We start from the raw sequence: 21876 nt of genomic DNA on the forward strand, positions 1-21876 counted from the left end.
GTATGTTGAATCTTGTATTTTCCTATGTGAGGGATTTAGGGTGTGTTGGGTCATTAGATTGAATTGAATTATATGAGTTGAAGTGTGATAGTGGAAATTCAGATAGGGTTAATTGTCTAACTATTGTGAATTTAGGGGCATTGATCTATTGTGTGATTGTGGATTATATGACAACTTATGTGAATATTTATCTTGTTTTACTCATTACTTGTGCATATATTATATCTGTGATGGCTAAGGAATGATGTGAGTGAGGTATTAAATATTGAGACCGAGGTTTCTACCGATCAAGGTGATTTGTCGAGGTTTCTTCCGGCGGATATTATGGCCGAGGTCTCTTCCTGCAGATATTAGTCGAGGTCTTTTCCGACGGATACATGATCTATGTGAGGCCCCCATGATTTCCGATTTGAGGTGATCAACGGATGTGTATCGTAGGGCAGACATGCATCACGATATTTGAAATTGCATTTGTATCTATTTCATCCTGTGATTGATCATGATTTGAGACTTCATATGTTTGCCTGAGTATTGGGGTGAGAATGTATTTGTACTTTCTATTTGTGGACTATTTAGTGTATTGTATAATTGTGATATGAACTATATAGATTGGTTGTCTAAGTGCATGTGTGTAGTTGTGGAGGATTGTGGTTGGGATGTCAGGAGTACCTGTGTTCCGCATTGCCTTACTTAGGGTTTAATTTCTATTTTGTTGAGTATCGTGTTATTGGTGCTCACCCCTTGCTTCTACACATGTGTAGGATCTGAGCCTGGTGCCTCCTGTTCATAGCTTTCCTATTGATTTGACCGAGCTGCTGGGCGGGTGAGAGGTAGCAGCTTCTCTCCCTCGGCAGACTCTCGCCGTCATTTACCTTATGCCTTGTTCTGTTTGAGGATTGAAATATATAGACTTATACTCTTTTCATTTCTGTTAAAGTAGTGGCTTGTACATGTGACAACAAGTCTTGAATGGTTGAGAATCTATTTCCACTTAAACTTATCTATATCATATTAGACTTTACATTTTCACTTTCATTCTTGCTTATTTTTAATTATTTAGACTCGTAGGCTGGCTCGTCTTTGTGGGCCAGGCGAGTGTTATCACACCCGATTCCGGGTCGTGACAAAAGTGCTTTCTCTTCGGCAACACTATATTCTGGAGACTCATTAATTTTATATGTCTTATTTCTTTTGAGGTAGTGGTTTTTGTCTTCAGAGCTTGCTTTGTATTCGTACATGATCTCGTACTGATGTCACTAGGTGTTGGGGTTGTTTTGATTTTGATTCTTTTATTTCACATTTATAAAAGTTAGTTGCTTATTTTAATTTTCACATTATTTATATTGTTAAATAGTTAATATAGAAACGGATTCACCTAAGAGGATGGTGGGTGCATGCCCTCACGGTTCAAATAAAATTTTGAATCTCGACATTAAGAAAATTGTTTTCTTAGAAATATTGTTTTTCAAAATATTTCGACCTATCAAATATGGTAAAATTGGAATACAATTATATATTTAAACTAAGGAATACAAGACATATATCTCTTATACACATATGACATATTTATCACTTAACTATAACTAATAATATGTATTGTTACTTTGATTTTTTACTATAACTAAAAAAATTCTTTTTTTAATTTAATGTAAATGCCATATGTGGGTTGAATGATCTTTGATTGGCTGGTAATTAACATCTAAACATCCTCTACGATAAATACAAAAAAATAGAGGAAGAGACTAAGAATATATAGGGAGACAATGGGAATGGGAGGTGAGTAGATGCCACAACTTTTAGCAGTAGAAATCATTGTTGAAAAGGCTTGTTGGAGGGTAAGTTCAAAGGTATACACTGGATAGATTGATGGGAAGATAAGTAGCATTTTCATAGGCCTTGGCATCATATTGTTTGCCATATAAGTAGACTATCTCATTAACCCTTTTCACTTATTCTTTTTCAATCATGACTTCTATAAAATATATAGGAATTAGAAAAAGAAAAAGAAAACTTTTAAGGAGTAGTCCCTCTGTTTGAAATTATTTTAGTGTTTTTTAAAATAGTTATCTCAAATTATCCGTTGTTTTAAAATTTTAAGATAAATTTAATTTATTTTCCCATTTCACCTTTTGTAGTCATTATTCTTGAAGACTATAAATATTTTAATTATGTAATAATATTATGATTGTTTAAATATCAAAAATAATAAAATTATTAAAAATTCCTCCTAATTAATATATCTTAAAGAACATGTTAAAAAAATCATAAAAAATAATTTAAGAGGGTGGGAATCGTAAATAGTTAAGAAGCAACAGACAAATTGCAATATTATGAGGTCAAATTCAAATTTATACAAAGCAATATGGTTTAGTTCGATTTCTCTATTAATCGATTAACCTATCTTACTCAATTTTTTTTACGTGATACTTTTTTTTAGTAGATATTTGAACATGTTTGAAGTTTAAATTTAAAGTTTTGATTTAAAATTAGTGTTTGTTTATGATATTTGAACAATACTTTAACTTATTAAATTTAAAATTTTGATTTTAAATCTCAAATCTTGCTAAAAGGTAGGATTTCAATTCCAATTTTGTGATTTTATTTTCATAAAATTTTAAAATTTGGTTCATATGTTTAAGTTTTGTAAAAGGACCATAATTATAAATTTTATATAAAAAAAAATTCATGATCGACGTGAAGAGATTGTCAGGATCATGTGGTGGATGATTAAATTAAAAAATAACTAGTTACTACTATAGTTGATTTATTGGGCCAATGGATTGAAAGTTTGTAATAAAATGTAAATGGAAATATTTATTTATAGAAAAAACATGGAGTAATGTGATTTGTCAATGCAACTTGCGTCTTAGAAATTTTTAGATACTTTGTATATGAATTATAATTTACTCATTTGATAAAATTGTCTGAATTGAAAAAGTTCTCCCCATTTAGTAAAATTTAATTAATTGAAAATATTCTCACAGTTTTCACAATTTGATATTTCTACATTTATGAGAAAAAAATATAATTTTTGAGATTTAAATTGTCTCCAAATAAAATTTCAATTTCAAATCAACTTAATTAATCATTTAAAATTATAATCAAGTGAATCGTACTCTTCCGTCTCAATTTATGTGACATCTTTCAAATTTTAAGATTCAAACAAATCTATCTTTGACAGTAAATTTTTCATATATCTTTTAAATATTTTGAATCATCAATTATTGTGACTTAGAGCTCGTTTGGATTGGCTTATAAGTTACTTATAAGTTGTTTTCAACTAATAATTTACTTAAAATAAGTCCATCCAAACAAGTTCTTATAGTACTTTTTATATAGTTTACAAATATATAAATTTCATTTCAAAAAAATTGAAGATTCCATGCGCAAAATTCTGATTAAACTTAAATTGTTTGACTTTTAAAAAACGAAAAATGTCACATAGATTGATAGAGAGAGAGTGACATTTAACTTTAAATTTCTCATTTTAGCATTATACCGTACTCTTACACTTTGTTTGGATGGTTGTTACATATTGTTTCATAATATATTATATCGTACTATATTATTTTAATAAATACAATATTTTGGATAAATTGTATCATTCACCGTTGTTACATAATGTGACATATCTATAATTTGAATGATAAGCATACACAAAATTATAATGTACGAGGTAGAACTACTATGAAAAGGCAAGGTAAATGATAAACTAACATTATTTAATAAGTAAACATAAAATGAGAAGAAAGTATTAAGGTAATAATGCGATTACACCAACAATGTATTTAAACGATATAATATAATAAAATTTAAATAATAATCAAAATAAATATTATATTTAAATTAACAATATAATATTATACTGAGGTAAAAACCATCCAAACAAGGTGTAACTAAAAACCGATTTATCTAGGGGAGTACCTAATTCATAAAGGGTGAATTTTGATGGTGCATCCGATCCAAAAAGCCGTGCTCTTTTAAGACTAGTACTAGTAGTATTTTATTTTATATAAACAGAACATCAAAATCAATAACAATTAGTCCCCATAGTTCAGCTGTACACTTTTTCCTTGTATTATATACTTTTCCTTTTTAACTTAAAAACAAGAAGCAGTATATTCAAAATCTTGGAATAGTGATGGAGGTGAATGTTGCAATTCACAAGTTAACTCCAAAACGCCGTTTCTACTCTTCCCAGAAAGCTTACTGTTGATAAACTACTCAAAGATTCTTCCTTTTTTTTTCCTTGTCTACAGTTCCACTCACTTCAGATTTTCAGGTCTTTATGTCATTTTATAGAAATCAACTATCAATTTGCTAGCTTTCTTGTTCTTGGTCTTTATAGGGTAATCAAGATTTGATTTTTATTCCCAAGTGGGATACTATTATTAGTGTTTGGTATGGAAACTTGCATGGATAGTACCATTCTGTTTCTGGGTATTGCTTTTCTTGGATTCTTGAATTCATTCTGTGTTGCTGATTACTGAATAGTGTTGGTTGGTTCAATCAAGATTTTGACTTCTTTGTTTTTTTTTGGTGTGGGGTTTGGTTTTTGAGCTCTGGGAAGAGGGAGAATGGGAAAAGATGATGGGCTGCTGCTTCTTTCAACAGTAGGACCGCCAATTAAGCGGCGAGCAGGGTTGAGAAGGAAGCAGGCAGGCAGAGGATCATACAGAGGAAGTTAGGTATTGGGAAAAGGGAAGAAAATTGGGGATTGTTAGGGTTATTTGAGGCTTAGGACTGGGTTTTGTTTTGAGAGTTGGTGGTGGGGATTTGTGTGTTAAATTTGTTGGCGACAAAGAAAGAATATGGCAAGCCAACTGCAACAAGCACTGAGGAGCCTTTGTTGCAACACTCCTTGGAAGTATGCTGTGTTCTGGAAGCTCTCACATCGAGCTCGAATGTGAGTTCTTTTGCTTCTTTCATCATGTTTTTAGCTTCCTGTTACTGATATATTTCTTTTGGTACTGCTACAAAATGGGTAAAAGTGAAACAACAATATATTTTTCTATGACTCTGGACTGTCATTTGCTTAGCCAGTTTATGAAAAGGTGAGACTTATATGAATGGAACCTTGATTGTGAAGCTTATAAGAAGCTTGATTTTATAATATACTTGCTGAGACTTAATTTTATCAAGTAAGAGGTCTATTTGAGATGAATAGCTTTCTTAGTTGGGGTTGGTAATCCGTCATAACTTGGCCTTTAATACCTTTGACTATAAAAGAACAACATTCCTCTCTGATCAGTTGCCCATCATGTGAATTTCATTGTAGGATGTTGACTTGGGAGGATGCTTACTATGATAACGATGGGTTTCCAGAGAAAAAATCTCCTGGTAGTACAGCAGGCAACCTTTATGATGGACATTATTCCAATAATTATCTTGGAGTAGCTGTGGCAAAGATGTCCTATCATGTTTATTCTCTTGGAGAAGGGTATGATATCTCATGCTGTCAATTCTTATGGTTTTAAAGCTTCAGCCAATGAAATATTTCCCTTGAAGAAATTGCATTTATTACGCTATCTGTTTCTGCACGAGATTTAATTATTTCAGCATGGAAGCTTTTGTAGAAAGCTTGAAAGTATAGTCAGTTCGTCACACAGTAATTCTTTGCAGACAATATGTTCCAGTCAGATTGAATCTACAGTTATAATTTCTCTCTGAAATGAACAAATAGGGCTTATGGATTATGGTAATTAAATGTCTATGTCCTTGTACAGTATTGTTGGGCAGGTTGCAATTACTGGAAAACATCTATGGCTTTCACTAGACAAAGGTGCAGCTATCACCAGCTTGGCGCCTGAGGTGAGCCATTTTCTCTTAGTATGTGCAATTAGCATGTTTCTGATGAATTTAGGTATTAAGATGCAGCAATATACTTCCTTTTATGCAACTTGAATGTTACAGATAGAAAAATTTCCAATTTTAATAAAAAGTACATTGACTTGGGAGCGATCTATTGTACTGGAATTCCCAATATGAACTATTTTGTGACAATTAGATCCAAAACTGCGTAATGGACTTACTTTTTGAACTATTTAGATTGTGGATAGAGTAAAAGTACGTCCCATTAGACTTCTTATTGATATTAACTTGTAAGGTACTCCATTCTAGATAAGTTAACTTACCCAGCCTAAAATTGAAAATGTGATGGTAAATTTGAGGGTTGATTGTATCTTGTGTACATGGTTATTCATTATGATTTTTTCATTTTCAGCACCGTGATGGGTGGCAAGCTCAATTTTCTGCTGGGATTAAGGTAAAGCTAACTATCCTAATCCTTCAGTTGTAATATTTTCCCATGGTGATATCATCGCCATGCATGTGCATCGTATATGTGGAGATGGTCAGGAAGTTTTAAGATTTTGGCATCACTTTTGTTCCCTAATCAAGCATCAATGAACATCTATTTTTGATTAAAATCTCTTTCATTTATGATATTTTGGTGTTTGACATATTCTACACCTCTGATGCATATGTCTCACCCCATATTCTTCTATTTATAATAACTTCTGATCTTTCCATTGTTTCTTGCTTGACATGGCACTTTTTGGAAAAAGTTAAAAGTTTTTATATGCTACAATATTGCCATGTCAAAAACATTTTTGATTTGAGAGTCCATCTGCCATTGTCCTGCAAGGGTTAGTAGTGCACAAAATCTTGACGTGGGATTGACATGCTTGGCGTATAAAGAAACTAAGCAACTAAAAAATGTGTGAGAGTTGATACTTATCATTTCAAAGAATATGTGTCAGTATTCCGGGGCATTTTGACATTTCTAAAGACGATTGACAACCACCAAGAATGACAAAACTTACTTTCTACACAAGTAGAATCAGCATACAAGTTATATTAGAATTTTACGACCATTGAGTGATACCTGTTCCTTCTTTTATAACTCCTCCTAAATATTGCAGTTACTATTGAAAACTCCATTTCCAACTAACTTGAATCATTTTCATTCAACCTTTCTTCTAAATCTCTCTCCTGAATCATCTTAGGTCAATAGAGTGAGATGGAGAGGATGAAATGGTTGTGCATTACTATGATGTGTAGATGATGTTACACTTGAGCTCCTGACATTCTGGCTTTGGCAGGGTGATGAGTCTAAAAGCAGAAGAACTGTGTTTTTCGTATTAGAAATGTCAAATTAAAGATAAAATATACCTCCTACATTTCTATCCTACTTGAATCAGGAAACCGTGTTTTTGTGTGTTCTAAAGAAAGTCATTGAGTTTCTTCCACGAAATTCTTGTAAAATCCATGTGACAACTGACAAGTAGACCATTTTCACATTGCTGCTAGTCCTCAAGGTTAGTCCTTGCATGAGATGACAAGGCTTGCATCAACTGATTTCTTGATGCTAACCTGCACATGTGAAGTTTATGAAGATAGTTTTAACTTCTCAATCTTAACTTTAACTTTATCCATCTCCAATCATATGAACTTTATCATGAACTTTATTGGCTACATAACATAGGCCTCAAAGAAACATTTTTTCTTGAATGCAGACCATTGTTGTTGCTGCTGTTGCTCCACATGGAGTTGTACAACTTGGATCCTTGGATAGTGTAAGATGATCAGCCTCATTTTTTAAGATTTATAAATGGTTTAAGTGCAGGCCAAATAAAATTTTATTTCAAACCACCTTCAGTTTTTCTTTATAATGTTTATGACAATTTTGTGACTGATCTCCTCTTGACTTGTATTTGTTTAATTTCACACGTGTCACTATATTTTGGACTGTCTCCAATGCATCATTTACTTCCATTTAAAATTCATCACCTTGTGAAACGATTTTTCAACTGGTTTGATCATTTCTAGCTTAGTTAACATCATATGTTCTCATTGATCTCTACAGCAGTTATCAGTAACTAGATATGCCTTATCTGCAAATCTTATTTTCTTTTGATTGTTTTGTCAAAGAAGATCCCTGAGGATTTGAGGGTGATCAAGCATATTAGAGATGTCTTTTCTGAGCTCCAGGAGTTGATGGCAAGTTGCTTGCGGAGTTCGATGCAGAACAGCATGGAAAATTCTTGCTTGGTAAATTGACTATTTCTTTCCGAATTATTGTTATCACAGATCATCTACACCTTTATCTGATGCTGTTACATTTTCCAGTCAGAGATATCAACAAGAACCTCAGGTTCAGAGGTTTTTCAAGACTGCGTAAATAATCTAGGTAGAAGTGTTTGTGAAGATGGGAGAACTATGTGGTCTCCTCTATATACATCTGTTGAAAAATATGCTGATCATTCTTGTATCTTCTCGCACCCTGGAGGTTACCCAAATAAAATTCTTGAAGTGGTTAATAACCAAGGACTTCACGAGACTGCAGTTCATGGATCTGATGACTCTGAGAATTTGCTTCCAACAAGCTGTGAAAGTTCCATTATAAAACACCAAAAGGAAGGGAAGATGTGGGAAGAAACTGATCCAAAGTTTGACGGGCAAACTAGTGACTTGAGAGTCTTGGGGAAGGGCTCGGTAGATAAAAGTGAGCCAACTTTTAGAAATGATGCAAGTATTGGAAGTGTTTCATATGATGCTGGACAAGTCACTGAATGCCCTCAGCCGAATAGAAACAATCTTGCTTCTGAAGCTTACAATGATCAAAATGGACTGTTGGGTTTATCAGATCTTCCCAATGCATATGCAGATAAATGTTTTGAGACCCAGTGTAATGACACAATGCACACTCCTTTCAGGTTCTGTGCTGGCTATGAGCTATATGAAGCATTAGGGCCAGTTTTCCAGAAAGGGAATTCTTCCAAGGACTGGGAGGCAGGCAAGCGGGAAGAAATGGCTGTTGAGATGCTTGAGGGAATTGGCACCAGCAATCTGTTAATGAGCAACACTGGCAATGAGCATCTTCTAGAAGCAGTAATAGCTAATGTTAACCGCCCTGACAATGATTGTAACAGTGTCAAGTCATTCTGTAAATCTGTTGATTCCCTCTTGACAACTGAAATGACTGCTGAACCTTGTAGCAGTGACATCGGCACAATCAGTTCTACAGGCTATTCATTTGATCGGGAAACATTGAACAGCTTCAACTCGTCAGGTACATGTAGTATTCGGTCTTCTAGGGGTTTTTCATCAACCAGTTGTAGCAGAGGTAGCGGATATGTTGAGAGGCCACTTGAACCCGTTAAAATGCATAAAAAGAGAGCTAGACCTGGTGAAAGTTGCCGACCTAGACCCAGGGATAGACAATTGATCCAAGATCGCATCAAGGAGCTCCGTGAACTGGTTCCAAATGGTTCGAAGGTAACCTGATAGGCTATATTTCCTAATTCTGAAGTTGCTTAATTTTTTATTCAGATGTGCTGAAACTTTTGGGTATACCACAGTGCAGTATAGACTCACTTCTAGAACGAACAATCAAACACATGCTCTTCATGCAAAGTGTTACCAAGCATGCTGACAAGCTAAGTAAGTGCTCTGCATCAAAGGTGAGCTTCTCTTGCATAGTTAGTGATTTATTTTTCAGTTGACATGGTTTAAGTTGTTAATGCCAAGTCAAATACTGGTTACTGAAAATGATGCCCAAATACCTCCCTTCCCTTGAGAAAAGAAAAGGCATAAACTGAAAAGAATCGTCTATCCTTGGTAATTGACATACTTTTATTTATCTTCTTTTTATATATCCTAATTGGAAGTCGGGGAAGGGCTGAGATAAAAAATGTAGTTAATTGCTGATGGAAATCTCCTTCTGTTCTTTGTTTTGGCAATTTCACCAAGGTTGCTTACCTGGTTCAAAGTGAATCATAGCTCGAGGAAAATCAATATTTTCTGACATTTTATTCATGGGGATGGGGAAAGGTGGAGAAAATACTGTTGAAATAACACGGTCATTTTTTTAAATGCGGGTCCTTTGACTTTTGCAAGCCTGCCTTCTCATTTTTCTTAGTTTTATTTTCTATTTGGTCTCACTCGGGGCATCATTGCTTTAGACATAATTTGCAGAGAAAAACTGTGCTCAGTGTGATGACTTCTGAAAGTGCATCCCTTGGAAAGACTCAAATTATTGGATGAGAAGTGTTTTAATGTGTTTATTAGTTTAAGCTTCTGTTGCATGGTTCTATTGTGGCTATAATCGGCTGAGCAAATAGCTAGTTTTATTGGTTCTGGTTATCAAATTCTTTCCACTAATTTACTTTGTGTTGAACATGTTACAGCTGGTTGACAAAGAATCGGGTATCTGTGGATCTTCCTCTCATGAGGTTGGTTCAAGCTGGGCGGTGGAAGTTGGAAATAACAAAAAAGTTTGTCCAATGAGGGTTGAAAACTTAGGCATGAATGGTCAAATGCTTGTAGAAGTAAGGAATGATAATGTTGATTGTGAATTCTGGCGCCTTTTAATTTTAGTTAGACTATTTGGTGAACAGTAAGGGATGAAACATTTTTATGTGAGTCCAATGCAGATCTTCGAAGACGGAAGCCATTTCCTTGACATAGCAGAAGCCATCCGGAGCTTGGGTCTTACAATTTTAAAAGGTCTGGCAGAGGCTTGTGGTGAGAGGAAGCGTATGTGTTTTGTGGTTGAGGTACAATCCTGACTATTGATATGATGTTTTCTCGATCTTAAATAGAATCCGCCGGTTCACTAGCTACTTACTTCTTGTGTGATTCCTCATCCTCTCTTAAAGGAGTTGTATCAATATATAAAGACTGATGGTTACAGTTGGTACCGGACTGTTGGATCAACTAGTCCTTAATCATACCAATGAAAAATGAAAAGAATTATGTATGTTCACATTTTATTAAAAAATTCTTAATGAGTATAATAATAGCCTTTCATTTGAAATCTAAAATTTTACATCATTGGAAAATTGATAATGCTCTATTATGCGTCTTCCTACTAAATGATTCTAATGATTTTATAAATAATCCTTCTAGTTCTTTTTATCATTTGTTTTCATCAGGGCATCTTTTGACTCATTTGTCAATCATGTGTATACAATTTAACCATTTAAAGTAAAGAACAACATGAAAATAATAGCATAAAGCTCTAGCCTCTAATTACTACTATAGATTCTAGACTTATCTTTACTTTAATTTAGTAACCTATGAGAAGACAGGAATTTGAGAGAGAACTCAGCGTGATTATTCCCACAAGCTATTGGGGTTTAAATAGCTAAGTATACATGTCCTAAAAAGAAAAGGAAATCAATACCTAATCAATACAAATCAATACCTAATTAAAATAGGAGTTAATCAAGCTACCTACTATATTTACACATATGCTATAGAATATTCCTTGGATTCTAATACTCCCCTCAAGCTGGTGCATACAAATTATATGTACCAAGCTTGTTACATATATAATTTGTTTTAGGACCGGCTAGGGACTTGTGAATATGTCTGCAAATTGATCGCTTGACCGCACGAACCTTGTGACGATGTCTTCTGAGAGTACCTTTTCTTTGACAAAATGACAATCAATCTCTATGTGTTTGTTCCTCTCGTGAAATACTGAATTTGATGCAATGTGAAGTGTAGCTTGATTATCGCACACAAGTTCCATTCCTTTAGTATCTCCAAATTTCAACTCCTTCAGTAGTTGCTTGATCCATATGAGTTTTGTTTCTTACTTTTCCAAGACACCAAATTCCCCTCAACTAGAACACAATACCCAAAAGTGGATCGTCTGTCAAAGGGTGACCTTGCCTAATTTGCATCTGAATATCCAACAATATTCTCATATCCTCAGTCTTCGTAAAGTAGTCCTTTTCTTGGAGCAGAATTTATGTATCGAAGAATGCAAATAAGTACATTCCAATGACTATCATAAAGAGAATTCAAGAACTGACTTACGACACTAATCGGGAAGGTAATAATAGGTCGAGTAACTGTGAGATAATTCAACTTTCCTATCAGCTTTCTATATCTTCCTAGATCGCTAAGAGGCTTCCCCCTGACCTAGTAGGAGCTTAACATTTGAATCAATTGGAGAATCAATAGGCCTACAATCTGTCATCTTTGTCTTTTTTTTATGATATGGAAAATCCGTAGCCGCTATCCTTTGGTGTGCACAGGGTAAAACCCCTGCTCCTATGCAATAGCTCGCAAACCATATAAGAGAGGTAACCCGCACAAGGCAAGCCCTGTGCAACGAGCTCGACCTAGAAGACAAACCCCTTGCTTTCACTGGCAAGGGGTTCAAACTTGAAACCTCCGACATGGAAGTCCCAAGCCCAAACCACTAGGTTATCCTTGTCTCTTTAAGAATATAAAATGCATGCTTCTTTTGTGAAATGACAATTTTTGATTTGGATTGGGCAACCTCAATGCCCAAAAAGTACATCAATCCACCAAGATCCTTAGCTTGAAAGTGCTGGAAAAGGTGATGTTTCAATTTGGTAATTCCCTCATCATCATTGCCTGTGATAACTATGTCATCAACATACACTACCAAATACATACACAAACCTGGAGTAGAGTGACTATAGAACACGTAATGATCAACTTCACTTCGCACCATGCTAAACTCCTAAATAACCATGCTAAATCCCAAATCATGCTTAAAGAGATTGCTTCAAGCCAGAGTGCTCGTCGTAGTCTACACACCATGTTACTAGATTCCCCCTGAGCAACAAAATCAGGTGGTTGCTCCATATATATCTCATCTTCGAGATCCCCATGAAGAAGACATTTTTAATATCCAACCGGTAGAGAGGCCAATGACACACCGCAACCATGGATAAAAAGAGACAGACTGAAGCAATCTTGGCCATAGGAGAGAGTATCACCATAGTCGAGACCAAAAATCTGTGTATAACCCTTGGCCACTAGTCGAGCTTTTAGGTGATCAAAATGTCCATCAGGGCCAACCTTCACTGCATATACCCAACAACAACTAACTTTAGATTTATCCGGAGGTAGAGGAACAAGCTCCCAAGTACCACTTGAGTGTAAGGCAGGCCTTTCTTCAATCATAGCTTGTTGCCAGCCTGGATGAGAAAGAGCTTCACCTATAGTCTTAGGAATAGACACAGATGATAGTGATAATACAAAGGATGAATAGGCTGGTGAAAAATGATGATAGCTCAAACAAGTATAGATAAGATGCAGGTTATGAGTAGAGAGATTACCTTTTCGAGTGGCAATGAAAGGACTTTGTGTAGACAAATCCTCAGCAGGCAAGGATTCCGGTGGCAGGCGTGAATCATCTGTGTGCGGACGACGATGATAGGTTAATAGTGGTGGAGGTGCTAAGGATGAAGATGGAGTCATAGGAGATGATGTGGATGGATAGACTATGGCAGGATCCCTAAAAGATGGAAGTGGTAGAACCTCAGAACTGGCTAATTGTTCAGCAGAAGAGGATGTAAAGTGGGACTGACCTTCAAAAAAAGTAACATTAGCGAACATAAGGTATCGCTGGAGGTCAGGTGAGAAGCATCAATATCCCTTATGTACCCTTGAATAACCAAGGAAGACAAATTTAAGAGCATGGGGAGCAAATTTGTCTTTTCTGGAGTGAATATATGGTCAAGCATGTGCTCCCAAAGACGCGTGGTGGAAAAGAGAATAAGGTTGACTGGGAAACAAAATAGTGTGTGGTACCTTATTTTGAGTAGAAAAGGAACACATACGGTTAATTAGATGATAACAAGAGGTCAGCACTGTGTCGCCCCAAAAACGCAAAGGAACATTTGCTTGTATGTGAAGAGTGCGTGCAATCTCAACAATATGCCTATGTTTTCTCTAGATGTGTCATGAAGAATTCCATGGGTAGACATAAATTGTTTAAATTGGGATGACAAATAATCACGTGCATTATCACTATAGAAAGTACAAATAGAAACACCAAACTGATTTTTTATTTCAGCACAAAAAGTTTGACATGTGAAAAAATAATTCAGAACGATCTTTCATTAAGAACATCCAAGTGCACCTTGAGTTATCATCAATGAAAGTAATAAAATACTTAAAACTCAATGTAGAATAGACTCTATTAGGACCCCAAATATCAGAATGAACTAAATGAAAAAGAGATTCTGCACGATTATTAGAACTACGTGGAAAATTAGCTCGGAGCTCGGTTGTGCTTCCCCAATTGACATGACTCACAATCTAACTTAGACAATTTGGACAAGCTAGGTACCATCTTTTGAAGTTTGGATAAACGAGGGTGCCCCAATCGTCTGTGGATTAAATCTGGAGAGTTTGAGACTGAACAAACTGTAGTGGATCTGTGAGAATTGAGATAATAAAGTCCATCTGACTCATGACCTACGCCAATCATCCTTCTTGTATAGAGGTCTTGTATAATAAAGAAGTTACAAAAAATGAGATGAAATAATTTAAAGCCTTAGCCAAACGACTTATTGACAATAGGCTAAAGGGACAACCAAGGACAAAAATAACATTATTTAGAGTCAAGGAAGGTATGGGATTGTCTTGACCGACTCCTGCTGCCATGATCTGAGAACCATTAGCTAATGTAACAATGGGAAGGGCTGAGAGTAAGTAATATTAGACAGTATAGATTTGTTACCAGAAATGTGGTCAGAAGCGCCCGAGTGCATGACTCAAGGGCCTAGTGTGGTGGACTGTGAGATACAAGCAACGGGATTAACAGGATTACCAACTTGGGCAACAGAAGCTATTGATGAAATTGTCTGCTTACTTGCTTGATACTGAAGAAAGTCATTGTATTCTACCTCAGACAAAGAAAATAATTGACTGATTGGATTACCAGTGGATTCAGTTTGAGCAACATGAGCATTCTTTGGTTTAACATGTCTCCAATTGCTTTGAACACTTGGAGTGGCGGGCATTAACTCATTAAATTCTTCCATAATTTTATGAACCTGTCCAAGATAAGTTGCCATATTTGAGTCCTCTTTTTTAAGGTTAGTCAACCGAGAAATCACATTATAAAAGCGGGATATGTCATTTGTGTATAGCCCACGAGCCTTTTCCCAAACTAAGAAGCAAGTTTGGAATGGCTAGAACATTGTCATCAACTTTGAATCAATAGATTTCCATAACAGACTACACAATTGAGCATCAATCTTCTCCTATTCGCCCCTATCTTTTTCAGTAATATCCTTAGCCTGTGTAACCAAGTGATCCTGAACACCTTGTCCATTGCACCGTAATGAACAGGACCAAGATAAATAGTTTGCACTACCTGTCAAAGGTTCTGTGGTGATGCCATAGTTTGGGTTGCTGGAACCCACAAATTTAGTACTAAACATATCGGATCCGAGAGACATGAAAAAAATAGATCTATTAGTGTCCAAAAATAAAGTAAATTCGGGAAAAAACCTGAATAAATATGGAAAATTGAAAAACTGCTTGTTGTCTCATCGGAAAAAGTTAAGGAAAAAATCTGCCGGAAAAGTGGCGGGAAAACACCACGCCGCGAGGATTCCGTTCTTAATGGTGGTACTGGTATTTGCACAATACCCATTCTCAACAATTTTGTTCTCTTATTATTTTTGTTTTCTCACTAAACAAAGCTCTGATATCATGTGAGAAGACAAGAGTTTGAGACAGATTTCAGCTTGATTATTCCCACAACCTATTGGGGTTTAAATAACTAAGTATATATGTCCTGAAAAGGAAAGAAAATTAATACCTAATTAAAATAGGAGTAAATCTAGGAGTAAATCAAGCTAGCTACTATATTTACACATATGCTATAGAATATTCCTAGGATTCTAACACTCCCCCTTATTGAAGTGTGTGACCATCTCATCTAAAAGCTTAAGCTGTTAGAGAGAGCACACTTTTTAATTATTTAATTGTATTCTCAACATACCCCCTCACTTGTAGGCTTGATTCTTTTATCATGGGTGGGTCAAGCACGTGTCAATTCTTTTCCTATATTCTCACAATTAGTAAATTTGTGGGATTCGATATTAGGACCTCTGCTTGCTCTGATACTATATTGTAGTGTGTGGCCATCTCATCTAAAAGCTTAAGCTGTTAGAGAGAACACACTTTTTATTATTTAATTATATTCTCAACATAATCCATTCATCATGTTCGTTGTACAAAATTCACAATTAGTAAATTTGCGAGTTTTGGGAATTCAAACGGAAAAAGGTCAAAATTATCTTATCTTTGTGTTTCTTTGTCAAGATCTCTTAAATGGAAAATCCACATATTTTGTTCTGAAGATCATTTGATTTTTTAAATTTTCTGTGATAATTTCATATAATTGAGATGAATTTTCTTTATTTCATTTTCCTAAATATTTCCATTATGTTTAGACGATTAATGTTTACATCGTTGTTTTTAAGAGAATTTGAATATTTCCTAAATAATCTTTTAATAAACATGCATAGCAAATAAGACAATTATGGAATAAAAGGAAGACTTCCAAATTAAAAGAAGATTAGGAGATAAAGTTGCCCGTAATATGATGAAAGCTGCAACCCGAAAAAAAAGTACTAAGGGAGGTATGGAAAATAAAAGAACAGATCACTGAATTACTATTAACACTAACACGCTAAAATGCAGATTTGTTGACATTTTGACAAGTAGTTATAGATTATAAGCTGCTAATCGTATAATATTGCTCTGTTGAGCAAGGTTATTAAGTTGAGGTCAATTGGAAATAAACCTTATTAAACATTGCTTCAGATTTTGATTGCATCTACTCATTGTAAATAACAATGTTATGGTAGAGGATGCCAATAGACTAGACTGCTTGCAGAATCAAGAATTAGCATACTTCTTTAGATGTTCGCTTTGTCCCCCCAGTGGTTCCATCTGATTTAACTTATTGACTCATTCATTTTTGATTGTGCACAACTCTTATATCAATCTATGTTTACCCTTTCTTTAGGGGCAGAATGATAGAACCTTGCACCGCATGGATATATTATGGTCTCTTATGCAGCTACTGCAAGCAAAGATCAACGTGTAGAGCTGGAAAGTCAGAAGAGACATTTTACTAATCAGACCGAGGTCTTGGAATGATCACTTCTATTTGTGGTATCTTCATAGTTAGGATACTGATGTTTCAAAGGTTTTCTGTTCAACATCTGATTTCCCTTCTAAATGAGTTGCTCATGTCATTTATTTCTGCAGTGTGAAGATGTTAAATTCTTTTTTCCTGTTTGTTTGTTTCTATGTACTTGTATTTTATGTGTAATGCTCTCGTGCGAGAAGCATTATGCTCTTGACGAGGTGAGTCTTTCTCGCAGAGATCATCCTCATCAAACCAATAGAGTAGATTAGAGGTTCGAGACATGACGAGGATAACTGGTGAATCACGATTGATCCCTCAAGATGATGGAGAGAAAAACAGAAAGGGTTGTGCTCTTCATCATGTAACTTTTTTCAGAGTGATTGTTTTCCAGAATTTTAGCTTGTACATCATTGATTGACCTTCTACATAAGTGACTTATTAGTTACTTCTGAGATGCCTTGGTGATAATGTATTTCAAAATTGTGCTTCATTGGGCAGAAGAATTTCTTTATTGTGTTTTTTTCCCATTTCTTTTGGGAAGGTATAATGCCAATGTATCTTTCTTTTTTTGAAAATAAGTGTGTCGACCATAGGATTTGGGGCTCAAATTTAAAGTTTTGATTTGAAATCAGAGTTTGTTCATGAAATGGGAACAAAACTTCAACTTCAATTTCAGATAGTGATTTGAAATTCCAAATTATCCAAAAAGTAGGATTTTAAATATCTAGTTGCGATTTAAATTTCTTTTAAATATAAAACTTGACTTATAAGTTTATATTTTGAAAAAAAAAAGAAGAAATCCCCAGCTTAAATTTTGTAAAGAAAAACTCATGCTGAACGTAAATAGATTGTTTGTATTATGTGGAAGAATTATATTAAAGAATTGTTAGTTATTAAAGAGAGCGGATGAGCTTCAACCTATTGCAACTGGAATAATGGTTTGTTTTTCCTTTTATTCATTCATTGTGGACTTGTAATTTGTAAATGCAAATGAAATGACTTCCTAGTTGCAAGGTATCCTCGGCATAGCTACAAGTCTACAACCTACATCGTACATTCATAATATTTGGTTAAACTTAGAAATTTCAAGAAAATTGGAAATTAATTACTGAGCTCAAACTCACTTAATTTGATATTTTGCTAATGGTGAGGGAGAATGAAAACTGCCCCCCAGAAATTGTGAATGGAAAACAAAACAACATTAATAATCTGGAGTCTACCAACAACAACAACAACAACAACAACAACCCAGTGAAATCCCACAACATGGGGTCTGGGGAGGGTAGAATGTACGCAGACCTTACTCCTACCAAGGTAGGACGGCTGTTTCCTGGAGACCCTCGGCTCAGTAAAAGCATAAATGCATAAAAAATGTTAGATAAGAATAGAAAATTAAAAGCTTTATGAGAAAAACAACAAACAAATAACAAATAGATAACAAATAAATACAAATAAATAAAGACTAATAACAAATAACGATTAAATAAATAATGAAAGCGTCACAGGTAAAATTGGGTAGCATAACCAGTCTTAATCCTATTGGTAATCTTCATAATTATTTGATGGCACTCTTAACTTATTTCACTTCTTAGAAGATATAGGAACGCATTGATACCTGATTGGAAAGGTGCTAATAGCAAAGCCAGTTGTAAGGAACAATCTATTTTTTGTGACATCATCCATCCCTGCTATAAACAAATTTGACTTATTCATATTAGCAATAAGTCTTAGTCACATCATTAAAATGCCCCAGTGCTTCCATAACTCTTGATACTAATGCCATATTTCTTTTACAAAATATCATCAAATCATCATCAAAAATTAAGTGTGTAAGCTTTTGTTGTTTGCACGTGGGGTGAAACTTAAAAGTCCAGTAGTTCACTCATACTTTGAGGATTCTAGAAAAGTATTTCATGATTACGACAAATAAAAGAGGGGACATAGGGTCTCCCTATCTTAAGCCCCTTCGTCCAGCAAAGTAACCATGACTTTCACTATTCACTTTTATAGAATACATTGGAGATGTAATACAAGTCATCACAAACTATGTGAACCTGACTGAAAATTCATATCTCATGAGGACATCCTTTACAAACTCCCAACTCACCATATCGTAAACCTTTCTTAAATCAATTTTCATTAGACATCTAGGAGAAGACTTCCTATTATAGTGTTTACGAATATCATCACAAATCAAAATGTTATGTGCCATAGACCTTCTCTGTACAAACGCTGCCTAGTTATCTGCCACTAAGTGAGTTATAGATTTTTTAATTCAGAGGCAAATCATTTTGGAGATGCACTTGTAGATCACATTACAACATGAAATATGTCTTTACTGGCTTGCAAACTCAGGATTAACAACTTTAGAAATCAAAGTAATGCATATGCAATTAATCTGTTTCAATAATTTTTCATTCTGGAAGAAATCCATAATAGCATCAATGATATTAGGTCCAACAATCTCCCAAGAAGCTTTAAAAACCCACTCCCATAGCAGGCCCTGGGCTTTTGTTACTATCAATTTTAAATGTCGCATGCTTGATATCCTTCTCAGCAAAAGGGTGTATTATAACAATATGTTGTTGAATTGTGAGTGTATGGCCATTTTGAAAGAATCCTTCAAAAGTTTTCCTCCCTGTTTCACATTTCCTACCAAGCATTTCCTCATAATGTTTGACAAATAAGCTGGAAATGGTTGCAAGATCATGCTTCCAAACACCATTCTCATCCCTCAATTGTGTGGTAGCATATTTCAATCTTCTGTGTTTGATTACAAAATAAAAGTATTTAGTATTGTCATTTCCCAGTTTACTCCAATTTTCCTTACTTTTCAGTTGTAAGAACATCTCTTCCATATGTGATGTATTTTTGAACTTAAAAATTTTCTCCTTCTCTTCCCGTTGAAGTGTCATATTCATGGGGTCAGCTTGCTGCTTGTTCTGTGCTAAATGTAGAGTCATTCTATCATTATTTGCTTCAGCTACAAGATTCCTAAAGAACTGAGTATTCAACATTTTCAGTTCTTTCTTCAATAACTTCAGCTTCTTTACAATTTGGAACATCTTACAACCATTAATAATTACACCTCATGCAACTCACACCTTATCTAAAAACAGAGGGTGTTCTGTCCAAATATTGCAGAATTGAAAAGACTTGTTGTTCTTAAACCTCTCATCTACAAAAGTGACCTTAATGGGGGCAGTGATCATTCATTCCCTCAGGTAAGTAGTTAGTTGCGCAAGCAGGAATGACGTCTAACCAAGCATTATTGATAAAAGTCCAGTCAATTTTTCAGAAAACTCTCCGATCAATATCTTTGCCCTTCCAGGTGTACTTATGATCCTATTGAGCCATTTCAATGAACCCATACCTATCAATACAATTTTAGAACTCAATCACCTCAGCCTATGTAATAGGGTTCCCACCCAATCTATCTTTACTTTTCAAAACAGAATTGAAATCCCCAAGGGCACTATGATTTTCAAAACTCTCCCACAATGATCTCCGTTCATCTCTAGTGTTAAAAGCATAAACAAAAGAAATATCAAAAATTGATTGCGGAGGAATATGAAAAACGTCATATATTATTACTTGAGCAGTAACTGATTTTGGCACCACCTTATTGTAATCAGGCCTCCAAACTATTATTATCTTGCCATTGTAGTGAGACTCTAGATTGATAATGCACCTCCATCCTCCAAACAGATTACTAATCACATGGTCACACTTATTACATTTAATCTTTATTTCAAGCAAATCAATTATACTATTTTTTTTCTCATTGCAAAGGATTTTAATCTCCTTTTGTTTATTAGAGGCATTGATCCCTAACATTCCAACAAAGAACTTTAATCATTACCTGAGAGAGGGATTACTTGGCCTCGCTCATTACCACCCTTACCAACATTGACTGACCCATGTTTGTTCAATATCTAAAATGTATTCTCATCTACTACTTGTTATTGGGTTGTGCTCTAGACTTTTTCCAGTGGAATGACTCATACTGATGTTACATGTTACCCTTCTAAGGTGCTTGCTTCTGTATATCTTGTATCTGGGAGAGGGGAATTATCTATTCATGCTTTGTGTTTGAACACTGGTCCAAGACTGAGTTGGAGCAAGTTTTTCGCTATTCTGTGTTGTGTTATTTGCCTGTGTCAAGTTTCCATCAATCTAGCATATTTGGAGGAACCATCCCATCATGTTCCTTTGGTATTTTATTGGGGATAATGTTAGGCCCTTTCTTATTTCTACAATCATCCTACGAAAATCCATATTTTTGAAGAATTTGCATAGAGTGGGTCTCCAATCATATGTAATTTTTTGTTCAATCTAGTCTCCTTTCTCGTTTCTGAATAGGATAGTCTCAGGGAGTATCCAAGAACAATACCTACCAGACTACCTATCAGAGTCAAATCTGACTAATATCTTCAACATGGCTATTTTATTTAGACCATTTTTAGCCCCAAAACGTTGAATAAATCCTTTAATCACTCCAAATGGGGAATGTGCTCCTAGAACGTAACAAAAAACACTGATTTCCAATACAAAATTTCAACGCTAATTTCTTCTATTTTAATTTTAGTGATGGGGGACTCACTATGTACATCTGAATCTACATACTCAAGTTCGAATCTTGCATTGGTGTCATGCCCCGAAAGGGTACCCTAAGCGTGACCGACACTCGAAGACCATTGTTGGCACCAAGCGAACCACTTGGTCTGATCACTCGTTCAATCACTCAGCAAAAGACTTAGATAAATCAAGAAGACACTCAAGTAGGCTAACAGTTCAACAGCTCAATAAAAGAATAGTTTTAAATAAATAGATCAATCAACTCAATCTCATAAATAATGGTTTTGCAAAACAGACTCAAAAGGACATCAACTCCAATATGCTTTGTCGGTGTCTATGAAGCCTCTATCAAC

At 35.0% G+C, this 21876-nt stretch overlaps 2 protein-coding genes across 5 annotated transcripts; one reads left to right on the forward strand and one right to left on the reverse strand.

The window, feature by feature from the left end:
* Positions 1–4043: 4043 nt before the first annotated feature.
* Positions 4044–17456, forward strand: LOC129882757 (transcription factor EMB1444-like). 4 transcript variants are annotated; one of them, XR_008765825.1, is made up of 12 exons: positions 4046–4906; positions 5279–5440; positions 5727–5811; positions 6224–6265; positions 7518–7577; positions 7936–8052; positions 8131–9279; positions 9363–9464; positions 10191–10331; positions 10437–10559; positions 16820–16968; positions 17181–17456. XR_008765825.1 is itself a non-coding variant. In XM_055957197.1 (12 exons), exons 1-11 carry the CDS (start codon positions 4812–4814, stop codon positions 16898–16900), a joined length of 2157 nt encoding a protein of 718 aa, XP_055813172.1. In that variant the 5' UTR covers positions 4046–4811; the 3' UTR covers positions 16901–16941; positions 17181–17456. The 4 variants fall into 4 exon arrangements, 3 of the variants coding, with proteins under 3 accessions (XP_055813173.1, XP_055813172.1, XP_055813171.1); XM_055957197.1 differs by having other exon boundaries at positions 16820–16941; XM_055957196.1 differs by having other exon boundaries at positions 16820–17456.
* A 1966-nt stretch (positions 17457–19422) lies between these two features.
* On the reverse strand, positions 19423–20010 carry LOC129883629 (uncharacterized). The gene has a single exon (XM_055958253.1). The coding sequence runs from the start codon at positions 20008–20010 to the stop codon at positions 19423–19425; it is 588 nt and encodes a 195-aa protein (XP_055814228.1).
* Between the last annotated feature and the right edge of the window lie 1866 nt (positions 20011–21876).

This window comes from Solanum dulcamara, chromosome 3 (assembly GCF_947179165.1).
Source record: "Solanum dulcamara chromosome 3, daSolDulc1.2, whole genome shotgun sequence".
NCBI classification, from domain to species: domain Eukaryota; kingdom Viridiplantae; phylum Streptophyta; class Magnoliopsida; order Solanales; family Solanaceae; genus Solanum; species Solanum dulcamara.